At 46.1% G+C, this 25,325-nt stretch overlaps 1 protein-coding gene across 2 annotated transcripts in view; it reads left to right on the forward strand.

The window, feature by feature from the left end:
• The window catches only part of LOC141098580 (cytochrome P450 2K1-like), a 240,512-nt gene that overhangs the window by 107,037 nt on the left and 108,150 nt on the right, over positions 1–25,325 (forward strand). For both annotated transcript variants that reach the window (XM_073586486.1, XM_073586485.1), the window contains exons 5-6: positions 1,570–1,730; positions 8,914–9,090. In XM_073586486.1, coding sequence (XP_073442587.1) covers positions 1,570–1,730; positions 8,914–9,090 — 338 coding nt within the window. The remainder of the gene's footprint in view (positions 1–1,569; positions 1,731–8,913; positions 9,091–25,325) is intronic.

Raw genomic sequence — 25,325 nt, forward strand, 5'->3', positions numbered from 1 at the left:
GCATGTAGTATATATGTAGCATGTATGTAGTATGTATGTGGTATGTATGTAGCATGTAGTATGTATGTAGCATGCATGTAGCATGCATGTAGTATGTATGTAGTATGTATGTAGCATGCATGTAGTATGTATGTAGTATGTATGTAGTATGTATGTAGCATGCAGTATGTATGTAGCATGTATGTAGTATGTATGTAGTATATATGTAGCATGCATGTAGTATGTATGTAGCATGCAGTATGTATGTAGCATGTATGTAGTATGTATGTAGTATATATGTAGTATGTATGTAGCATGCATGTAGTATGTATGTAGCATGTAGTATATATGTAGCATGTAGTATATATGTAGTATGCATGTAGCATGCATGTAGTATGTATGTAGTATGTATGTAGTATGTATGTAGCATGCAGTATGTATGTAGCATGTATGTAGTATGTATGTAGTATATATGTAGTATGTATGTAGTATATATGTAGTATGTATGTAGCATGTAGTATGTATGTAGCATGCATGTAGCATGCAGTATGTATGTAGTATGTATGTAGTATATATGTAGTATGTATGTAGCATGTAGTATGTATGTAGCATGCATGTAGTATGTATGTAGTATTTTTTTTTTTTTTTTTTTTTTTTTTTTAACATTTAACACATTAGCCGGATGATGGGACTACTACTGTCCCATCATTGGCTAATGTGTCAATCACTGTCATGGTAGCAGGCATCGCCCGATGGGACTTGTAGTCCCATCGGACGATGCTTGCACAGACCCCCGGACATCAGCACAGCCCCCCGGCAGGCCGGCACAGCCCCCCGGCAGGCCGGCACAGCCCCCCGGCAGGCCGGCACAGACCCCCGGCAGGCCGGTACAGACCCCCACAGGGTGCACAGACCACCGGCAGGCCGGCACAGCCCCCCGGCAGGCCGGCAGAGACCCCGGGCAGTCCACACAGCCCCCCGGCAGGCCGGCACAGCCCCCCGGCAGGCCGGCAGAGACCCCCGGAAGGCCCGAAATGACGGCGCATCATGATGCGCACACACCGCGCATCATGATGACGTCAGGCCGTCAATCAACTGAACTTCCGATTCCGATGCCGAATTCCGATATTGAAAAAATATCGGAAGTCGGTATCGGAATTCCGATACAGCAAGTATCGGCCGATACCCGATACTTGCGGTATCGGAATGCTCAACACTAGTTATAACCACATAAAGTGACAGTGGTCAGAATTGTAAAAATTGTCCTTCTCATTAAAGTACAAACCACCTTCGGGGTTGAAGGGATTAATGATTGAATGATTCTTACCTGCCCTTTATATTTGTAGCTTTTAGTCTGGTAGAGACATGATTGATAAATGTTAGGTGTTTGAATCTATCAAAAAAAGGTACATCTTATCCTGACTGAAATATGTCATATATTTGGTGTTTGTGCTTACACAGGCGGCTGCATTTTTTTGCTTGTACTGTATGTTGTGCAGTCATTGCAGCTTGCTTTGTTCTGCTCAGAGGTGCTTATGATTTTTTTTGCATTTTGCAATTATGACTCTTGTTTTCTCACTGTTTTTCCAGGTGAACCCTTTGATAACATCATGAATATAAATGCTGCAGTATCTAATATAATCGTCTCCATCGTACTGAGTAAGCGATTTGATTATGAAGATCCCACACTTTTGAAGCTGATGAAGATGATTAATGAGAATAACCAATTAACTGGTTCCCCAATGGCTATGGTGAGCTGCTTAACTTTATAATGTATTTGAGAAATAGTATTTTAGGTCATTCACGAGATATGTAATGTGGGATTAGTGAGGCTGCAACCCATAAGGTGCCCCTACTCTTAAACTTATAATTTTACAAACATATTTCTCAAGTGTGTTGTCCATTGCCAGTCAATAATTTGGAATACTCATCAAGCAATGTTTTCCCTTGTTTGCATTGGAATATGCAAGTTATATATTCTGACTGATGGCAGCAAAGCAACAAAGAAATACATTTAGAAAAATAAGTAAAGAAACAAGCCAAACCAGAATTTATTTTGAACCTAAATCTCCTTAAAATCCCAAAAAAGGCTAATTAAAAAAGCTCATCCATAAATAAATAATGAACATTCCAAAAAAAAAATGGACATAGGAGCAAGTAATAGAAAAAATGAATATATTAAAATTTTGTTGATACATCAAGACACATACATAACAAGCTATTTCTTTCTATTATAATAAAATGATAAAATAAAATAAGGGAAAGAATAAGTGACACCTAAATACCACGTCCAGATAAGCTGGTATATGGAGTTATAAATATATCAAAAAGCTAGACTCAAATGATGACGTCTTGGAAAGGAAGAGGGAAGGGAAAAAAGTATGCCCAAAATATTATAGCATGATATTGCACAATAAGATCAATAAAACCTTCTCCTTTACTAAAGTGATTTTTAGTGAAGTCTATATACAGTGCAAGTACAATAAAGTGGCCAGAACAGACCTACTTAAAAAACATCCTCAAAAAAAATTGAAGGTTTGTAAAAATCAAATAAATACATATTAAACCCAGTGCCAATTGCAAATTATATCAGAGACTGAATAGACATAAAGGCCATGTGGCCAACACAGCATATATAATATAAACAAACCAACCTTATATGGAATGTGGAAAGGGGGGATCCCAACGCTCGTTTCGCAATTGTGATTCTTCGGGGGAGACGTGTTATCTGGGTGTCGCTTATTCTTTCCCTTATTTTATTATGATAGAAAGAAATCTTTTAATTTGTATGTGTCTTTATGTATCAATAAAATTTGAATATACTCATTTTTTCTATTAAAATTCCTTAAAGCATCGCCTTTTATTCTGATGACAGCTTTACACCCTTAACATACCAGCAGCTTCATCAAGTGACACCTGGAATAGCTTTACAACAGTGTTGAAGAAGGCCAGCAGAGGTGCTGAGCTCTTGTTGGCTGCTTTCCCTTCTCTCTGCATCCAACTCATAGCAAAACAAGTCAATTGGATTGAGATCGGGTGATTTGTGGAGGTTATGTCATCTGTCAAAGCACTCCAACCCTCTCTCTCTTGGTCACATAGCCCTCACATTATCTGCACATGTGATTTTGGGTCTTTGTCCTGTTGCAATACAAATTATGGTCCCAGTAAGTGTAAACCTGAAAGAATGGCATGTCTTTACAGTATTCTGTTGTAGCCATGCTGGCTAAGTATGCTTGAATTTGGAATAAATCATCATCAGTGTCACCAACAAAGCTCACCCACATCGTCACGCTCTATGCTGCTTGAGCGACATGACACAGCTAGAAACCATCATAACAACAAAGACATGGCTGTCAGTACAAAAATCTGAATTGTGACTCCTCAGATTACAGAATAGATTTCCTCTGTTATTCTTCACAAACAAGTTTGCGCTTCTTGTTTACAATGCAATGTATTATTATTATTATCATTTATTTATATAGCGCCATAAATTCCATGGTGCTGTACATGAGAAGGGGTTACATACAAAGTTATAGATATCATTAACAGTAAACAAATTTACAATGACTGGTGCAGAGGAGAGAGGACCCTGTCCTTGTGGACATACATTCTATGGGATAGTGGGGAAGAGACAGAAGGTTGGGGGGTGCAGCAGCTCTGGAGGTGATGAGGTTGCAGCTCAGACGGTGATGAGGCAGCAGAATGGTCATTGCAGGCTTTAAGCTTTCCTGAAAAGATGGGTTTTCAGGATTCGTTTGAAGGATCTGAGGGTGGTGGATAATCGGACGTGTTGAGGCATGGCATTCCAGAGGATAGGGGATATTCGGGAGAAATCTTGGAGGCGGTTGTGTGAGGAACGAATAAGTGTGGAGGCGAGTAGGAGGTCTTGGGAGGATCAAAGATTACGTGAGGGAAGATATTGGGAGATTAGTTCAGAGATATAGAGAGGGGAAAGGTTGTGGATGGCTTTGTAGGTCAGTATTAGTAGTTTGAACTGGATTCATTGGGGAATTGGGAGCCAATGGAGGGATCTGCAGAGGGGGGAGACAGGGGAGTAGTGAGGAGAGAGGTGGATTAGTCGGGCAGTAGAATTGAGGACAGACTGGAGTGGTGCAAGAGAGATAGCAGGGAGGCCACAGAGGAGAGTGTTGCAGTAGTCAAGGCAGGAGATGATGAGGGCATGTACAAGAGTTTTAGTAGATTGAGGACTGAGGAAGGGACGGATTCTGGTGAGGCTTCTTGCAGCGATTCTACCATAACATCCACTTTTCGGAGTCTAAGGCTGGTTTCACACTTGCGTTTTTTTTCGCGGGATTTTAGCGCTAAAAAACGCATGCGTTTTTTTTTCCTATACTTTGCATGGGATGCGCTTATGTGCGCATACACATGCATTTGTATGCGTTTTTCCGCACATGCGTTTTTTGGCGGTATGCGCTCGGGCGCACAAAATGCATCCTGTTGCATTTTTTGTGCGTCCGACTTGCCTCAAAAAAACGCATGCGCGCGCAATGCGTTTTTTTACAGCAAGACACCCATTATAAGTCTATGGGTGCGCATATGTGCGCATTGGCATGCTTATGTATGCGTTTTTTTGCGCATGCGTTTTTTTTTTACCATTAGTTGGACAATGGAATTTAGGGGTTTGGGTTAGAGTTAGGGTTAGTTAAGGGGGTTTAGGGCTAGGGTTAGGGTTAGCTAGGGTTTAGAGTCAGGGTTAGGGTTAGGATGGTTTGGTTAAGGGTTAGGGTTAGGGTCAGGGTTAGGGTTAGTATGGTTTGGTTAAGGGTTAGGGTCAGGGTTAGGGTCAGGGTTAGGGTCAGGGTTAGGGTCAGGGTTAGGGTCAGGGTCAGGGTTAGGGTCAGGGTTAGGGTTAGGGTCAGGGTTAGGGTTAGGGTTAGTAAAGTCATGGTTTGGGTTAGTGTGAGGGGCCACCTAATGTTGGAAAAAAACGCAAACGCGGTAAAAACGCACTAAAAACGCATACAAACGCATAAAAACGCTGCGTTTTTTTCATGCATGCTCATAAAAATGCTTGAAAAAAACGCAGCATTTGTATGCGTTTGTATGCGTTTTTTCAATGCGTTTTTTTGCGGGAAAAACGCGCTGCAAAAAAAGCAAGTGTGAAAATAGCCTAACCTGGACAGTTGATGTTAACATTATCTGAGGAGCAATCAATTTGCAGTTTCAGAGACTGGTAGCTCTGATGAACTTATCCTCTGCAGCAAAGCTAATTCTTTGCCTTTCTTTCCTAGAGCTGTCACCAGGATACAAGTTTGTGGTTTTCATGACTGCACTTGAAGATACCTTCAAGATTCTAGCAAATTTCTAGATTGTCTGACCTTGATATTTTATGGTAATGATTAGAGTTGAGCGAATATGTTCAGAATCGATTACCAAATCTGAATTTGCAATATTCGTACCATATTCTTACCTACTCATGCCAAATTTTGATTGATGATTGGTTCAAAACATAGTCATTAATTTATACTCCCATTGACTCCAATGACGTTCGGCTGTGTTCAGAGAATATTGCAAAATCAATCGTAATCAGACCCGAATTTTGAAAAATGTGCTCAACTCTAGTAATGATGGCCTGTCAAATTTTATTTAATTGAGTGATTATTATTCTGGCTTAGAAAAGTCATGTAATAGGGACTGTACGCCAAAATTGCCTCTGCAAAACACGTATGATTGCTGCAGATACTTTCTGAAAGCTGGGTCTTCCACAAATACACTCTTAATTCATTGGAAGCCATTCCAGATGACTACCTGATGAAGCAGCATGATAGAATGCCAAGGGGCTGTAAAGCTGTCATATGAGTAAAAGGGAGTTACTTTGAAATATCGAGCTTCAACTCATAACGCGGTTTACATCAATGCAAAAAAACTACTGAAATATTGCACAATATAAATAGTGAGTGAATCCTGTTTGAGGTTAGAACATCAAACACTAGAATTATCTGTACATAATGCCACATAGACAGAAGCACTGTTCAGAGTGTTGTACTTACTGGCATGATTGACTTTCATCTTCCATCTTAGCACTGGATACTGGCAAAATCCTAGTGGAGTGGGTGATGTATGTTGGAACTGTCATACAGTAAGTGTTTCTCCTTGGGGCTTGCAAAAGGTGTACAAGCTCTGAGCGCTCAGGCCAGAAGCACTGCCACTGAGTATCAAAGCAAGTGGCAGAGTTTGACATCACTGGCACTGCATTATGGTCTCTCGGTTTGGCAAGAAAATGATGCGTTTCGAAGGAGATGTGGTTCTTCATCAGGGTGAAATCCACCCGAGTGAGCCACCTATTTATAGACTTGCTCCCTAAGATTATGCATTACTGACAGATGGGAGTGTAACAACCCTGCTGGCATCACTGCATGGCATCCCATCTCCCGCACACCATCTTACTCACTGCTCCAGATCATGCTGTGATTTCTCTCTGCCGCCAGCTCCTTGCCTTGTCTCCTGTTTGCTATGTTCATGTTTCCTGACTGTGTGTATAGGTGGGCAGCACCTGAACTCTGCTTCTTATGGAGTCAGGTGCACCTGACTAATGTGTCCCTGACCAATTACCTAGATCCCTCTACCCTCTACTATTTAGGGCTGCCCCACCCACTGGAAAATTGCCTGTGCAATGTCTCAACTCCGTTAGCTTCTTACTGCTGAGTAAGCCAGGCCCTCTCCTATGTCTCGCCTTCTCTGAGAGGCCTTACTCCTAGCTTTGTCTGGTACTATCTGGCTGCCCTCCAGGAGGCGAATATCCTGGTCTCTGTCTTGTCCTAGCTTTGTCTCTGTATCTTACCTAGTACTTCTCTGTCCGCCCTCCAGGAGGCTGAATATCCTGGTTCCTGTATACTTTGGTCCCTGTACATTGTCTCGTACTGTTTCCCTGTCTGAACTCTCTTACCTCTGTCTGTCAGTCTCCTTGTCTTTGGCTTCTTTCCCTGCTGTGTGTTTCCCTGTGTCCTCCCTGTTTGCGCTCTGCGCCCTCGCAGCTCTACCTGCTCTACACCCTTGCAGTTCTGCCTGCCCTGCACCCTTGCAGCTCTGCCTGCTCTGCACCCTTGCAGATTTGCCTGCTCTGCACCCTTGCAGCTCTGCCTGCTTTGCACCCTTGCAGCTCTGCCTGCTCTGCGCGCTTGCAACTCTGCCTGCTCTGCACCCTTGCAGCTCTGCCTACTCCGCACTCCTGCAGCTCTGCCTACTCTGCATTCCTGCGGCTCCGCCTTCTCTGCACTCCTGCGACTCCACCTTCTCTGCACTCCTGCGGCTCCACCTACTTCGCACTCCTGCCTTTATCCATACCTGTTCCTCCCATGTGAACAGGTCCAAACCTGTCCCGTCATACTTCACTCCCTCCTATCAGTACCCGTACCTGCACCTGTTCCTCCATATTTCATTCCTTCCGGCCAGTACCCACTCCTGCTGTGTGAACAGGTCCCTACCTGTTCCTTTGTACACATCTGCCTGCCCTGTGTCTCAAGCCATGCCTGCCTGCCCTGTGTCTCAAGCCTTGCCAGCCTGCCCTGTGTCTTGCCCATACCAGCCTGCCCCGTCTCGTCCATGTCAGCCTGCCCAGTGTCTCAAGCCATGCCAGCCTGCCCTGTGTCTCCAAGCCGTGCCTGCTTGCCTGACTCCAAACCATGCCTGCTTGACCTGTGTCTCCAAGCTGTGCCTGCTTGCCCTGTGTCTCAGCTGGACCTGCTTGCCCTGTGTCTCAGCTGTGCCTTCTTGCCCTGTGTCTCAGCAATGCCTGCTTGCCCTGTGTCTCAGCCGTTCCTGCTTGCCCTGTGTCACAGCTGTGCCTGCGTGGGCATGGTGATTTGTCCCTGAGTGAGACCAGCAGCCACAGCCACACACCACCTTGGAGTGGCACCCGGCAGCTACCTGCTGCACAAGCCTCACCTCACCATCAGAGGCTCCAGCGAAGACCGAGGAAGCTGTCGTAGTCACGCCCCTTTCAAGGTAGTCTGGTTTGTGGCACAGTGGGGCCACAACCCCCCAGCTCGTGCCTATCAGCCAAGGCACGAGCGTGACAGGAAGCCAAAATCAAGGAAAAAGGGAAAACATGGAAATCCATAGAGTGTGAAGGATAAATAAAAAAGGCAAATCTGGAGAATGCAAACAGGAAAACATCCAGCTCAATGATATAGTGAAACCAATATTTTATTCACCATGCAAAGTGACAAGTTGAGGATAAAAGCATCAGCATAATTCAAGATGGAAATGCGATATCAACGCATTTCTGGTGGACTAGCACCCGTAATCATGCCATCTAAGTTTGCAGTTTCACCATGCTTATATGGCCAGGAAAAAAACGGCGATCCGTAAATATGGTGTACAGCAAGAACAACTTAACGTTGTTTTTGCTGTACCATTGAAATGCTTTGCAGCCATGTCCGTAAGCCATGAAATATATCGAGCAAGCTCGATATTTTTTCACGGCTGCAAATACGGCCCTCACAGCCATACGGAACACGGCCTTCCTACTAATTTTTGCAGGCCGTTTTTGAGGGCCCATAGAAATGCATTGGGGCCGCAAAAACGGCCAGGAAAAACACGGCAAGTGTAAAAGAAGTTTAAATGCAGCTTTAAGATGCTGGAAATCATTAAAAATTGCAAAAAAAACCCTTCAAAATGCCAAATCCTTCTGTCACTTGATATCAGTCATTGGGGGTAAGTTGACCAGTTTGGAAGATAACCCGGTATCAGGCTGCGCTGCTGTAATGAAGAATCATTAGGACCAAGATGAGTTGAAGGTTTTTATTTCCACAATGAGTTTCAATGCTGGACTAGTGTTATTTTCAAGTGAAAAAAAAAAAACATTTGCAACTATCCTGTGTATAAGTGGAACTTTTGTGTTTTGGATAACAGTTTTACGAATATACCTGGTTAGAAATAGAAATACAAAGGTCATCTATTTTTTCTGTGCAGCTTTATAACACATATCCATCTGTGATGCGCTGGTTTACGAATGTGACAGAAACGGTGCTCCAAAACCTAAAAGAAATGCACGCATTCATTCGAGAGACCTTCACCAACCAGAGGGAACAACTGGATGTAAATGACCAGAGGAATCTTATCGACTCGTTCTTGGTGAAACAACGAGAGGTACTAAAATACGTACTGTTACAAGTGTGATAGATCTGAGCTTGTCGTCTCGGATAATTCATGTTGAAAACACAATTTAGTTTTATTTTATATTGGACTGCAGGAAAACTTTGTCTAGTGGTGGAGCTATATGGCTTGCTGGAAGGTCATTAGTGTATTTTAGAAGTGGAAATTTTATAGTATTATAAATGGCACATGGTAACTGTTGTAATAATTTTGATTTCATAAATCAATAGTACACATGAAAATCTGTAAAATATCTTATATTACATATGTGTCCTGGGTATGCCTTTCTCCACTTCCTTCCCCTGAGTCTAGTGCCTCTGTTGTGCTCCACAATGGGTTTTGCAAGTTGCCCGGCGTGGATCTATGACATCATCTACCTAAACCTATTTAAGGCCTATTGACACACACACCTGTGTCTTGGGACTTAAGGGCCCTTTACACATAGCGATATCACTAGCGATATCGCTAAAGCGTCACCGATTTTGACGCAGCAGCGATATCACTAGCGATATCGCTACATGTGATACTCACCTCCGACCGGCTCCCCCAATGGCTATCGCTGATCGTGCCAGATCGGCCTGGTCCATTTCTCGTCGTTGGCTTCCTGCTTGCGCCGACGAGTGAGCCGTGGACGCAGGCGGAAGACGGTACCCTCGCCACGTCTGACAGGTGATTACGACCGCCGACCGCTGCTGCATCGCTAATGTTTGGCAGCTCACTAGCAACCATTTAACGATGCACCAGCGATCCTGACCGGGTCATATAGTGGTCGGGATCGTTGGTGCATTGCTAAATGTAACGGGGCCTTTAGACTCCTAGTCCTATGTTAGTTGTAATCCACCATCTGGGCTGTTTTTGTTGTGTTTGTTGTTGAATTCATTCCTGCTGGATTACATTATATCCATTGTGCTGGTCCTGAGATTCCTGGTGAGCCTTTACAGTTCTTGCTGCAAATATGCCTTCTTGCTAGATGCATCAACACCGGGGTTCATCTGCCAATCCGGACCTCAGGCTTAGAGGATTCACCTCACCTGGTGAGCTGTAAAGGGAACCCCGTGCCCCAAAAACCAGAAGTAGTTGTGCCTACATATTTAAATACTCTGCCTAACAGCCCCTTTGTTACATCACACACCTAAACAGTTCTTTCTAAAATGGATTTCTTAAGTCCGGTTCTTATATGTAAAGTAGGCCTTTGTCTAGTCGATGGGGTGTTATCTCCTACTAAATACAAATTTAACGATATATGAGAAGGAAAGATCAGTCCAGGTAGAAACAAATATCTCTGGTAAGATGTTAAAGGGATCCTGTCAGACTACTCATCTCACTTAGCATGTTATTAAGCTCCTGTGGGTGCGATAACATGGCTTACAAGCGCCAGCAACATCGTCAGCGCTATACATACCTCGCGCATGCGCGCTGCTTCTTTAATTCGGTGCATTGAACCTCTGAAGCTGGGTGCATGCGTGCCAGCTTCAGAGAGGAGCACTGCGCATGATTGTAAGTGCAGAAAATTTCCGATCATGTAAATGGCTGATCACTCTACCAAGTTCTGCAAGCTTGCCTCTGATCCCTCCTTCAAACCACATATCCACTTTCTGCCGACTCCATCTCAAAATATTTCTTGGATTCGCACAATCCTTAACAAAGAATCTGCAAAAACATGATTATATGCCCTCATCATCTTCCTCCTTGACTACTACAATTTCCTGCTTTGTGGCCTCCCCTCTAAAACTCTCACGCCCCTCCAATCTAACTACACTGCCCAACAAAACCACATACCCTCCCCCGCTATTCCCTGGCCTCTTCTCTGTGTCAATCTCTTCATTGGCTCACCATTGCCCATAGACTCCACTTCAAAACCCTAACCATGGCATACAAAGCCATCCACAACTTGTCTCCTCTATAGATCTGTGACATGGTCTCCCAAGGTCTGACTGGGTCCTGACTTCCACTATGATAATCCAGTGTGCCGTCAGCAAGATGTACCGTCTCTGACCACAAGCACTTGTCCACGTGATTGTGGTTAGGTGGAGTTTCCAAGTAACAGCATCTGTCACCAGCAACTGGTATCTTTCCCTAATTCTTCAAACATGCTTCGATCACCCCATCCACAAAAAGCCCTCTCTTGATCCCTCTTCTCTGTCTGACTATCTCCCCATATCACTTCTCTCATATGCCTCAAAACACCTGGAATTACACATCCATTTTGAACTAACCTCCCACTTCTACTACCACTCCCTCTCCAGCCACTTACAATTTGGCTTCCAAGCACATCATTTCACTGAAATTACCCTGACTAAAGTCACCAATGACCTACTACCTGCCAAATTCAAACAACACTACTTTGTCCTCCTCCTCCTTCACCTGTCCTCTGCCTTTCGACACAGTGGACCATTCCCTCTTACTACAGATTCTCAGATCTCTTGGCATCACAAACTTGTCCCTGTCTTGGATTTCCTCATATCATACAGACCGGATATTTAATGTCTCCCACTCACACACCACCTCCTCAACTTGCCCCCAATCTGTCGGTGTCCCCCAAGGTTCAGTCTTAGGAATCCTGCTCTTCTTCATTTAAACCTTTGGTATGGGACAGCTCAGAGTTCCACTGCTTTCAGTATCAAACCTATGCTGATGACACAGAATGAACTAACTGGTCACGATATTACCTCCTTACTAACCAGAATGCCACAATGCCTGTCCGCTAGTTCATCGTTCTCTGCTGTATTTCTAAAATTAACATGAAGAAAACAGAATTTGTTATCTTTCCTCCATTTCACTCAACCCCAATAGATCTATCCATCAAAGGCAATAGCTGCTCACTCTCCCAAGTCCTGCAAGCTAGCTTCCTCTGTGTAACCCTTGACTCTAATTTTTCCTTCAAACCACATATCCATGCCCTTTCGAATTTCTGCAGACTGCAACTCAAAATATTTCCTGGATCCGCACATTCCTTAACGAAGAATCTGCAAAAACACAAGTGTATGCACTCATCATTTTCCACCTTGACTACTACAACCTCCTGCTTTGTGGCCACCAATCTAACTCTCTAGCACCCCTCCAATATAACTCCACTGTCCGTCTAATCCATATTCCCCCCAGCCTCACTATTTCCCAGCCTCTCCTTCCTGTCAATCCCTTCTGTCCTCACTAAATGAAGCAGAATTCATATAGCTTATATAGGCAGCTAAACCGCTATACCGGGGTCCAATAAGTAGACTGTAGTTGAATCTGTGCTTTATTGAACGTGATGGTATATTGGCGCGGTGAAACTACAAACAAAAACATATATGCATACAATCAATACTAGGTTCATCAGGGATTCATATATACATAATACATCATCTGCACTAATAGCTAACCAGGGGAGAACTAACTAAGCAGGCTAGTATGAGACAAGAATTGGATACAGGAAACATAAATACATAACAGCGATGCTGTCACAAGGGGAGAAGAGAAATGAGATGCTTCCTGAATGCAGGCAGAAGGAAAATGGTGGACTGGAGGGAAAATGGGGGCTGAACTAACCATAATCCTTTGCAAAAAGCTACCAGGATGCATTGCAACATTACCAGAATGCACTGCAAACGGAGGGAAATAGAAAGCGAAAGTAAAACACACAATAACACTGCGGTTATGACTCTGGTCACTAGATAGAGCCAGAAAACACTGTAAACATTAATAAGCAGATAATCAGGGATTATTATGAATTAAATGTCGGAGACAGAACACTCCCTGTCTGTCATCAAACGGATGTCACTATTCTTTTTCTCCTAAGACAACAATAGGACCTGCTCAGTTTCTGGTCTGGAGAATGTCTTAAGTTCATTCCCCTTGGCCATACTCAGTTCGACTTTGAGGACGTTGCCATCCTTACTTGGGAATGTTGCGGTCACTAGACCAAGTGGCCACTGGTTTTGATGGACTTGGCAGTGTTTCACAAGGACGGGGTCACCAATCCTCAGATTAGGCCTGGTAGATTGCCATCTCATCCGTGGCTACAGGGTTGACAAGTACTGTTTGTGCCTCCTGTCCCAGAATGTGTTTGCAAGACTTTGTACCTGTCTCCATTGGCGCTTGTAGAGGTCCTTAGCATCAAATCCTCCTGCAGGGGCACTGGATAGTCCTGTTTTCTGGGTGAGGAGAGTAGCAGAAGTCAATGTATGAAGTGTAGACACCTGAGGGCGGATTTCAGCATCTGAGTAGTGTTGAGCGATACCACCCGATACTGAAAAATATCGGATCGGAATGGATCGGCCAATCTAAAAAAAATATCGGGTATCGCCGATTCCGATCCCGGAAGTCCCATTCAAGTCAATGGAACAGAAATATCGGAATTAAAAAAACCCTTTCTTTCCCTGTAGGTTAATTCTACATGAAAAAAAAACAACTAATAATAATGTAGAATGTATTGTGGGAGGTGTAGGAGACATTAAAGCCATAGAGGTTTAGACCAATCAAATGGAATAGCAGGTTTTTTTGTTTTTTTTTAAAGACGTTCGTCGTTGCAAAGATATTGACTATGTTAAAGTCATTAATTTTGTGTCAGATATGTATGTTTCACTACTTCCATGCTCTTCACCTTCTTTTTTACTTCTCCCACACTTTCTACTTCATCATCTTCAGCAGCAGCTGTATCTTTTTCATCAACTTCTTCTTCTTCTTTTTCTAATTCTACTACTTCTACTTCTTCCTATTCTTCTTCATCATATTCTTAATTGTGACAGGCATTCCTGTAGTTGTAATCTATAAAATTTTGAAGATAACACCTTCCGTTCAGCCTGTCAAAAAAGATTTACAACAGGATTTGTCCGCGTTCAGTTTGGCCTTCAGCAGCAGGCCTTTTCCAGGAGCACCACGAGGAGGAACGGACTCACCTCCATACACTGCTTAGTCTTCTTCTGCTTATAAATAAGATAATCTCATTTGCTCAGATTTTTAGTCTTATGCTCAATGTTCTTCTGCTTTTGTTTTTGATGATTCTTGGTCTGTTTCTTGTTGTTCTGCATCTTGGTGATTGTCTTCCTGTTCTTTGTCCTCTTGGTCATCTCCTTCCGGGTCATCTTTTAGGTATTCGTCTGTGTGGTCTTCATTGTCGTCGTCTTCAGGGTCATTGTCATGGAGATCCATAGTGAGAATCAAAAACCATTACCACAAGTTAGATCTTGGAAAAGTAGCAGAAGTTACAAGAAGGCTGAGGAACTGGCGAGAACCAGCTGACGGTCCTGGAACCTGTAGTGGCGGCAGAATAAACAAGAGCCAATGGCACAACCGTGGACCAGCTGACGGTGCTGGAACACGGTTACTAAGCAGGATGTACCTGTGCTCCAAAGCACTACCAAGGACCAGCAGACGTTGCTGGAACTCAGATACCGACAATGAGGCACCTAGGCCAAAGGCTCTGGCGGGAACCAGCTGATGGTGCTGGAACCCGGATGGATAGCAGAAGCAACAAGAGCTAATGGAACTAGCGAGGACCAGCTGACGGTGCTAGAACCCCGAGGGGCAGCAGAAGGAACAAGAGCCAATGGCACAAACGTGGACCAGCTGACGGTGCTGTAACACGGTTACTAAGCAGGAGGTACCTGTGCTCCAAAGCACTACCAAGGACCAGCAGACCTTGCTGGAACTCAGATACCGACAAGGAGGCACCTAGGCCAAAGGCTCTGGCGGGAACCAGCTGATGGTGCTGGAACCCGGATGGATAGCAGAAGCAACAAGAGCTAATGGAACTAGCGAGGACCAGCTGACGGTGCTGGAACCCCGAGGGGCAGCAGATGGAACAAGAGCTAATGGCACAAACGTGGACCAGCTGACGGTGCTGGAACACGGTTACTAAGCAGGAGGTACCTGTGCTCCAAAGCACTACCAAGGACCAGCAGACGTTGCTGGAACTCGGATACCGAGAAGGAGGCACCTAGGCCAAAGGCACAACCGAGAACCAGCTGACGGTGCTGGAACCCTGATGGGTAGCACAAGTTACCCATAATATACAAAGTTGTGCGTCCGCGAGCAGGCCGCAGTCACCGAAACCCACAGTCCTACAGGGGGTGCTTGTCCTATTGGCACTACGGAACCAGCCTTTATTACCAGAACCCGCAGCCCACATAGGAACCACCGAAACTGCAGGCACCATAGACTCGGCTAACCCGACCGCAGCACGACCGGACAACGAGTGTGTTGCAAAGTGATGTTGACACTACCCGGAAACAGCAGGCGTGCTGTAACCAGGCTGGGCAGGAGGGAGTACCCGTGCTGTTGTGAGTTCATTTTCCCCTTCACTGCTCAGGCCCGATGAACTCCCTCTGCTGGTTAAGAAAGGTAGTGAGCCTGATTATCAAACATCTGAGACTAATGATGATGACTGGCTGAGTGGAGTTACTGACTGGATATAAGGCCGTCCACGCCCTCCTGCCCTGCGGGTGATTTCTCTGTGGGATCCTTGGATACCAGTCTGAATTCCTGCTCTTCTAAAGCTAAGTTTTCTGCTCTGCCCTTTGCATTTGTGCTTTGACTTTGTTTTTGCTGGATTTCTGCCATTCCCTGCTGGGGTGAGTTGAATTCCTTTAGCTCTGTCTTCAGAAAATACCCGAGTGCTGATTTAGTTTTTAAAGCCTAGCTGCTTCAGGGCCTTTTTCCATATCAGCCTGTTGGCTTATGTCTTTCATAGGGTTTTTGCAGATTGCAGACAGCAACCGTCCTTTCCTGTCCTGTTTAGTTAGTTTGGGCCCCATTGTTTGCTCAGCCTATCTTTCTATCTGTGTGAGTGTTTTTTCATCTTGCTTCACCGTCATTATATGTTGGGGGCTGCCTTTTACTTTGGGGTCTGCTCTGGGGCAGTTTAGATTTCCTTTTCTGTCTTTAGGCTATTTACTTCTCCGGCTGTGATCGAGGGGTCTAGGGCACCGTAGGAACTCCCCACGGCTACTGCTAGTTGTGTTGATAGGTTCAGGGGTCTGCAATCTGATAGTTGCCAACTTCTCCGATTTTCTGGACGTAGCTTCTATTTTTGTGTCTGCCTCCTACGGTGACTCGTTCATAACAGAATCACCCGCCATACCGCAGATCCTAGGGTACTCAGTAGCAGGAAAGAATTGTAAAAAAAAAAAAAGAGTGTATATTTTTTCCTATATATCTCTGAGGCCGTAGGGGGAATTTTTTTTTTCTCTCAATGGAGAAAAAGCAATTGTCTGATCGCGTGGAGCAGCTCGCTGTGGAAGTACGGGGAATTTCCGCCTACCTTGCTCATTCACATGCTACTGAACCAAAGATTCCCACACCTGATGTATTTTTTGGGGATCGGTCTAAATTTTTGAATTTCAAAAATAATTGTAAATTATTTTTTGCCTTGAAGCCTAACTCGTCAGGGAGCTCCGCGCAGCAGGTTAAAATTGTCATCTCTTTGCTGCGTGGCGATCCCCAGGATTGGGCGTTTTCTTTGAAACCTGATGATCCTATTCTGACTAATGTGAACGCATTTTTTCAAGCCTTGGGGTTGTTGTATGACGAACCTAATGCCATTGATCAGGCTGAAAAGACCCTGCTGGCATTGAACCAGGGTCAAGATTCTGCAGAATCGTACAGTCAAAAATTCCGAAAGTGGGCGGTACTTACTACCTGGAATGATAATGCCCTGGCTGCTCTCTTTCGGAAAGGTTTGTCAGAAGCCGTAAAAGATACTATGGTGGGATTTCCTGTTCCCTCTGGCCTTGACAATTCTATGTCATTAGCCATTCAGATTGATCGGCGTTTGTGCGAACGCAAAACTGCACGAGAAGTGTTGCCACTTGTTGAACAAATGTCTGAACCTATGCAATGTGATAGAGTTTTGTCCAGAGAGCAGCGTCAGGAGTTCAGAAGGTGTAATAAGCTGTGTTTTTTCTGTGGAGATGCCTCGCATATTATTTCTGTCTGTCCTAAACGAGAGAAACGCTTTACACACACGTTTTCTGTTGGTGGTGTTCAACCTAAGTTTCTTCTGGCTATTACTCTGATCTGCTCCCTGTCCACATTTTCCGCCAAGGCATTTGAGGATTCGGGAGCAGCTCTAAACCTAATGGACTTGGATTTTGCTAAACGTTGTGGATTTCCGATGACACCTCTGCGGACGCCTATCCCTTTGAGGGGGATTGATGCTACTCCTTTGGCTAAAGATAAACCTCAGTTTTGGACCCAGGTGGTATTGCGGGTCGCCCCAAACCATCAAGAAAATTGCAGATTTTTGGTGTTGCATAATCTGCATGATACCATTGTTCTGGGGTTTCCCTGGTTGCAAATTCATAATCCAGTTTTGGATTGGAAATCTGTGTCTGTGGTGAGTTGGGGTTGTCGGTGTGCCTTTAGTGAGGCTCCGGTGTTTTCCACCTCACCTCAGTTGCATGATGTTCCTGATTATTTGGCGGACTTTTATGATGTATTTAGTGAGAATGAGTCTGCGTCTCTGCCTCCTCATAGGAGTTATGACTGTGCAATTGAACTGAGCCCGGGGTGTAAATTCCCCAAGGGTCGGCTCTTCAATTTGTCTGTACCCCAGCACGAGGCTATGCGATCCTATATTAAGGAGGCATTGGAGAAGGGTCATATTAGACCATCCTCGTCACCCTTAGGTGCCGGTATTTTTTTCTATGGCCAAAAAGGATGGATCATTAAGACCTTGTATTGATTATCGTGCCCTCAACAAAATTACTGTTAAATATCAGTATCCGTTACCCCTGATTTCGGATCTATTCTCTAGAGTTAAAGGTGCTTGCTGGTTTACCAAGCTTGACCTCAGGGGGGCGTATAATCTTATTCACATTAAGCATGGGGATGAATGGAAGACGGTGTTTAATACTCCAGAGGGACATTTTGAGTACCTGGTGATGCCTTTTGGGCTCACTAATGCCCCTTCTGTCTTCCAGTGCTTCATGAACGATATTTTCCGAGATTTTGTCGATAAATTTTTGATTATCTGGATGATATTTTGATCTTCTCCAAGGATTGGGATTCTCATGTGGAACATATTCGGACTGTGTTCCGGATCTTGAGGGAGAATTCCCTGTATGTCAAAGGATCTAAATGCCTTTTTGGAGTACAGAGGATTTCTTTTTTGGGATTTATTTTGTCTCCGTCAACTATTGAAATGGACCCGGCCAAGGTACAGGCCATTTACGATTGGGTTCGGCCCACTTCTTTGATTGCCCTTCAGAAGTTTTTGGGTTTCGCTAATTTTTATCGGAAATTTATAGCAAAATTTTCTAGTATTGCCAAGCGATTGACTGATTTGACTAAGAAGGGTGCTGATGTGTTAAATTGGTCTCCAGAGGCTGTTTCTTCCTTTCAGGAACTGAAGCGAAGATTCACCTCCGCCCCGGTTTTGCGGCAACCTGATGTCTCACTTCCGTTCCAGGTAGAGGTGGATGCTTCTGAGATTGGTGCAGGAGCTGTTTTGTCCCAAAAGGATCCTGTAACATCTAAAATGAATCCCTGTGCTTTCTTTTCCTGAAAGTTCTCTCCATCTGAACCTAACTATGATGTGGGGAATCGGGAACTAATGGCCATGAAATGGGCATTTGAGGAGTGGAGACGTTGGTTGGAGGGAGCTAAGCATCAAGTCGTAGTCCTCACTGACCACAAGAATTTGATTTACCTAGAGTCGGCTAAGCGCTTGAACCCTAGACAGGCTAGGTGGGCCTTGTTTTTTACACGTTTTGATTTTGTGGTTTATTTTCTTCCTGGAACTAAGAATGTCAAGGCAGACACCCTCTCTAGGAGCTTCTTTGCTGATTCTCCTGTGGTGACCAAGCCTGCTACCATCTTAGGCGAAGGGGTAGTTCTTTCTGCCATCTCGCCCGATTTGAGACGTGCTCTGGAGGAGTTCCACGAGGACAAACCTGAGCATTGTCCCAGTGGAAAGTTGTATGTTCCTGACCAGTGGAAGAAGAGAGTGATGTCTGAAGTTCATTGCTCTGCTTTGGCTGGTCATCCAGGTATTTTTGGTACTAGAGATCTGGTGAGTCGGTCTTTTTGGTGGCCCTCCTTGTCTCGTGATGTCAGGAATTTTGTGCAGTCCTGTGGGACTTGCTCCTGGTCTAAATCGTGTTCTCGCTCTAGTGGGTTGTTGATGCCTTTGCCTGTCCCCAAGAGGCCATGGACCCATATTTCAATGGATTTTATCTCTGATATGCCTGTCTCTCAGAGAATGACTGTTATTTGGGTGATTTGTGATAGATTCTCTAAGATGGTCCATCTTGTACCAGTCCCTAAGTTGCCATCTTCCTCTGAGTTGGTGCCATTGTTTTTGCAACCTGGTGGTTCGCTTGCACGGGATTCCTGAGAACATTGTATCTGACAGAGGAGTTAAGTTTGTGTCCAGATTTTGGAGAACTTTCTGTTCCAAGCTGGGAATTCAGTTGTCCTTCTCCTCTGCTTTTCACCCTCAGACCAATGGGCAGACAGAGAGAACAAACCAGACCTTGGAGTCATATTTGAGATGTTTTATTTCCGCTGATCAGGATGATTGGGTTTCATTTTTGCCCTTGGCCGAATTTGCTTTAAATAATAGAGCTAGTTCTGCCACTTTGATGTCACCTTTTTTTTGTAACTTTGGGTTTCCTCCTCGATTTTCTTCAGGGCAGGTGGAGCCCTCTGCCTGCCCAGGTGTTGACACTGTGGTGGAGAGAATGCACCGGATCTGGGACCAAGTGGTGGATAAGTTATCTCTCTCCCAGGAAAATGCCCAGCGTTTTTCCAACCGACATAGGACCATGGGTCCCCAGTTTAAGGTTGGTGATATGGTGTGGTTATCGTCAAAAAATATTGCTATGAAGGTGGCTTCTTCTAAGTTTAAGCCTAGATTTATTGGACGTTACAAGATTTTGGAGATTATTAATCCGGTCTCTTTTCGTTTGGCTCTTCCTGTCACATTTAAAATCCATAATGTGTTCCATAAGTCTTTGTTGAAAAGGTTTGTTGAGCCTGTTGTTCCGGGGGTGGCACCTCCAGACCCTGTATTGGTGGAAGGTAACATGGAATATGAGGTAGAGAAAATACTGGATTCCCGTCTGGCTAGACGGAGACTCCAGTATTTGGTTAAGTGGAAGGGTTATGGTCAGGAGGATAATTCCTGGGTCTCTGCCTCTGATATTCATGCCAAAAGATTGGTGCGTGCCTTTCATCGGGCTCACCCTGATCGCCCTGGTGGCTTGGTTGAGGGTTCGGTGACCCCTCCTCAAGGGGGAGGTACTGTTGTGAGTTCATTTTTCACTTCACTACTCCTCAGGCCCGATGAACTCCCTCTGCTGGTTAAGAAAGGTAGTGAGCCTGATTATCAAACATCTGAGACTAATGATGATGACTGGCTGAGTGGAGTTACTGACTGGATATAAGGCCGTCGACGCCCTTCTGCCCTGCGGGTGATTTCTCTGTGGGATCCTTGGATACCAGTCTGAATTCCTGCTCTTCTAAAGCTACGTTTTCTGCTCTGCCCTTTGCATTTGTGCTTTGACTTTGTTTTTGCTGGATTTCTGCCAAATCCTTTAGCTCTGTCTTCAGAAAATACCTGAGTGCTGATTTAGTTTTTGAAGCCTAGCTGCTTCAGGGCCTTTTTCCATATCAGCCTGTTGGCTTATGTCTTTCATAGGGTTTTTGCAGATTGCAGACAGCAACCGTCCTTTCCTGTCCTGTTTAGTTAGTTTGGGCCCCATTGTTTGCTCAGCCTATCTTTCTATATGTGTGAGTGTTTTTTCATCTTGCTTCACCGTCATTATATGTTGGGGGCTGCCTTTTACTTTGGGGTCTGCTCTGGGGCAGTTTAGATTTCCTTTTCTGTCTTTAGGCTATTTAGTTCTCCGACTGTGATCGAGGGGTCTAGGGCACCGTAGGAACCCCCCACGGCTACTGCTAGTTGTATTGATAGGTTCAGGGGTCTGCAATCTGATAGTTGCCAGCTTCTCCGGTTTTCTGGACGTAGCTTCTATTTTTGTGTCTGCCTCATACGGTGACTCGTTCATAACACCGTGCCAAAGACACAGCCGAGAACCAGCTGACGGTGCTGGAACCCGGATGGGCAGCTGAAGGAACAAGAGCCAATGGCACAACCGTGAACCAGCTGACGGTGCTGGAACACGGTTACTAAGCCGGAGGTACCTGTGCTCCAAAGCACTACCAAGGACCAGCAGATGTTGCTGGAACTCAGATACCGAGAAGGAGGCACCTAGGCCAAAGGCACAACCGAGAACCAGCTGACGGTGCTGGAACCCTGATGGGTAGCACAAGTTACCCATAATATACAAAGTTGTGCGTCCGCGAGCAGGCCGCAGTTACCAAAACCCACAGTCCTACAGGGGGGCGCTTGTCCTATTGGCACTACGGAACCAGCCTTTATTACCAGAACCCGCAGCCCACATAGGAACCACTGAAACTGCAGGCACCATAGACTCGGCTAACCCGACCGCAGCACGACCGGACAACGAGTGTGTTGCAAAGTGACGTTGACACTACCCGGAAACAGCAGGTGTGCTGTAACCAGGCTGGGCAGGAGGGAGTACCCGTGCCAAAGACACAGCCGAGAACCAGCTGACGGTGCTGGAACCCGGATGGGCAGCTGAAGGAACAAGAGCCAATGGCACAACCGTGGACCAGCTGACGGTGCTGGAACATGGTTACTAAGCCGGAGGTACCTGTGCTCCAAAGCACTACCAAGGACCAGCAGACGTTGCTGGAACTCGGATAACGACAAGGAGGCAACAATGCCAAAGGCTCTGCCGGGAACCAGCAGACGGTGCTGGAACCCGGATGGGTAGCAGAAAGTACCCATGATCGACAAATTTGCTAGGCCGCGAGCAGGACGCAGTTTCCGAAACTCACAGTCCAACAGGGGGTGCTTGTCCTATTGGCACTACAGAACCAGCCTTTCTGACCAGAACCCACAGCCCACATAGGAAGCACCAAAACTGCAGGCACCATAGACTCGGCAAACCCGACCGCAACACGACAGGACAACATATCGGTGGCAAAGTGACGTTGACACTACCCGGAAACAGCAGGCGTGCTGGAACCAGGCTGGGCAGGAGGGAGTACCCGTGCCAAAGACACTGCCAAGAACCAGCTGACGGTGCTGTAACACGGATGGGTAGCAGAAGCTACAATACTCAATGGAACTACCGAGAACCAGCTGATGGTGCTGGAACCTGGAGGGGCAGCAGAAGGAACAAGAGCCAATGGCACAACCGTGGACCAGCTGACGGTGCTGGAACACGGTTTCTAAGCAGGAGGTACCTGTGCTAAAAATCACTACCAAGGACCTGCAGACGTTGCTGGAACTCGGATACCAAGAAGGCGGCACCTAGGCCAAAGGCTCTGCCGGGAACCAGCTGACGGTGCTGGAACCAGGCTGGGCAGGAGGGAGTACGCGTGCCAAAGACACTTCTGAGCTGCAACTGGCGATGTTGGAGCCCAGGGGTCAATCATGCAGCAGGCTGAGGCCTACTTGGAGCTAGTTTTATATTGGTTGTACACAACTACTGATTTTAACCGGGCTCCACTTGGGCCTCTGGCTCTACTGTCTCTAGTATTTCCCCTGGCCTCCAATCCCGCCAGTCGCTGCTCTGAAGTGGCGTGTGCACAATTCACACTTGTTCCTGTGTTACTGAGGCTCTGTCACGTCAGTTGATCCACTGATGTGTGTCCGGCAAGGTCTCCTGCTCTGTCCACATTCCCACAACTAGTAATGGGAATGGGGACAGAGCGGCAGACATTGCCGGACACACATCAGTGGATCAACTGACGTGACAGAGCCTCAGTCACACAGGAACAAGTGTGGATTGTGCACACGCCACTTCAGAGCAGCGACTGGCAGGGTTGGAGGCCAGGGGAAATACTAGAGACAGTAGAGCCAGAGGCCTAAGTGGAGCACGGTGGAAAATCAGTAGTAGTGTGAGTTTGAAGGCAGCAGGAGACTTTGCCATCCACACAGCAGGGGAACAGCTGGCTTTACTGAACCCCACAGACACAGGAGCGAGTGTTTTAATCTGTGCGGACTGCACTTCCAGGCTACAACTGGCTGTGTTGTAGCCCAGGATCAATGCTCCGAGCAGGCTGAGGCCTACTTGGAGCGAGGAGAAAATGCATTGTAGAGTGAGTTTGGAGGCAGCAGGAGACTTTGCCATCCACACAGCAGGGGAACAGCTGGCATTACTGAACCCCACAGACACAGGAGCGAGTGTTTTAATCTGTGCGGACTGCACTTCCAGGCTACAACTGGCTGTGTTGTAGCCCAGGATCAATGCTCCAAGCAGGCTGAGGCCTACCTGGAGCGAGGAGAAAATGCGTTGTAGAGTGAGTTTGGAGGCAGCAGGAGACTTTGCCATCCACACAGCAGGGGAACAGCTGGCATTACTGAACCCCACAGACACAGGAGCGAGTGTTTTAATCTGTGCGGACTGCACTTCCAGGCTACAACTGGCTGTGTTGTAGCCCAGGATCAATGCTCCGAGCAGGCTGAGGCCTACTTGGAGCGAGGAGAAAATGCGTTGTAGAGTGAGTTTGGAGGCAGCAGGAGACTTTGCCATCCACACAGCAGGGGAACAGCTTGCATTACTGAACCCCACAGACTCAGGAGCGAGTGTTTTAATCTGTGCGGACAGCACTTCCAAGCTACAACTGCCTGTGTTGTAGCCCAGGATGAAGCATGCAGCAGGCGGAGGCCAACTTGCAGCTGGTTTTATAGAGTTTGTAGACTACTGCTGATTGTAACCGTGCTCCACTATGGCCTCCGGCTCCACTGTCTCTTGTATTTCCTCTGGCCTTCAACCCTGCCAGTTACAGCTCTGAAGTGGCGTCTGCACAATCCATACTTGTTCCTGTGTAACTGTGGCTCAGTCACGTCTGTTTATCCCCTGATGTGTGTCTGGCAAGGTCTCCTGCTCAGTCCTCATTCACACTACTAGTTATGTGAATGTGGACAGAGCAGGAGACCTTGCCGGACACACATCAGGGGATCAACTGACATGACTGAGCCACAGTAACTCAGGAACAAGTGTGGATTGTGCAGATGCCACTTCAGAGCATGAACTTGCGGGGTTGGAGGTCAGGGGAAAAACTAGAGACAGTGGATCCAGAGGCCTAAGTTGAGCACTGTTACAAATCTGTAGTAGTTTGCATGTGGATGGAGCAGGAGACTTAGCCGTCTACACAGCAGGGGAACAGCGGGCATTACTGATCCCCACTAACATAGGAGCGAGTGTGTGTTTCTCTGTGAAGACGACACTTCTGAACACCAACTGGCGTTGCTGGAGCCCAGGAAGAGGCATGGAGCAGGCTGAGGCCTGATGGTGTGGGCAGGTGGAGGCAGCAGGACTCTTTGCCGTCTACACAGCAGGTGAACAGCTGGCATTACTGAACCCCACAGACACAGGAGCTAGTGTTTTAATCTGTGAAGACGACACTTCAGAACACCAACTGGCGTTGTTGGAGCCCAGGAAGAGGCATGGAACAGGCTGAGGCAAACTTGCTGCACGTTTTACAGAGGTTGTAGACTACTACTGATTATAACCATGCCACACTAAGGCCTCCGTCTCAACTGTGTCTAGTATTTCCCCTGGCTTCCAACCCCGCCAGTTACAGTTCTTAAGTGGCATCTGCACAATCCACACTTCTTGAAGTGTACCTTGGCCTCAGTCACGTCAGTTGATCCCCTGATGTGTGTCTGGCAAGGTCTCCTGCTCTGTCCACATTCCCATTACTAGTAGTGTGAATGAGGACAGAGCAAGAGACCTTGCCGGACACACATCAGCGGATCAACTGACGTGACAAAGGCTAAGTTACACTTCAAGAAGTGTGAATTGTGCAGACGCCACTTAAGAGCTGTCACTGGCGGGGTTGGAGGCAAGGGGAAATGCTAGACACAGTGGAGCCAGAGGCCTAAGTGGAGCATGGTTAAAAATCAGTAGTAGTTTGAATGTGGATGGAGCAGGAGACTTTGCCGTCCACACAGCAGGGGAGCAGGTGGCGTTACTGAACCCCACTAACACAGGAGCAAGTGTTTTTGTCTGTGCAGACGACACATCTGAGCGACAACTGGCTGTGTTGAAGCCCAGGGATTATAGTTCAGGTGGTAGAAATATGAACACAACTGGAGACCTGGATACAATTGCCAACCTATTATTTAGTCGGGAAGAGGACTGGCAAATTCGGGGAAGATCCAGGCCTTGTTCATTTTCAGAAAAGTAAGTCGGTCAACGTTATCAGAA

Source organism: Dendrobates tinctorius, unplaced genomic scaffold (assembly GCF_039654945.1).
Source record: "Dendrobates tinctorius isolate UK_male_01 unplaced genomic scaffold, ASM3965494v1 ptg000093l, whole genome shotgun sequence".
In the NCBI taxonomy this organism is placed as follows: Eukaryota; Metazoa; Chordata; class Amphibia; order Anura; family Dendrobatidae; genus Dendrobates; species Dendrobates tinctorius.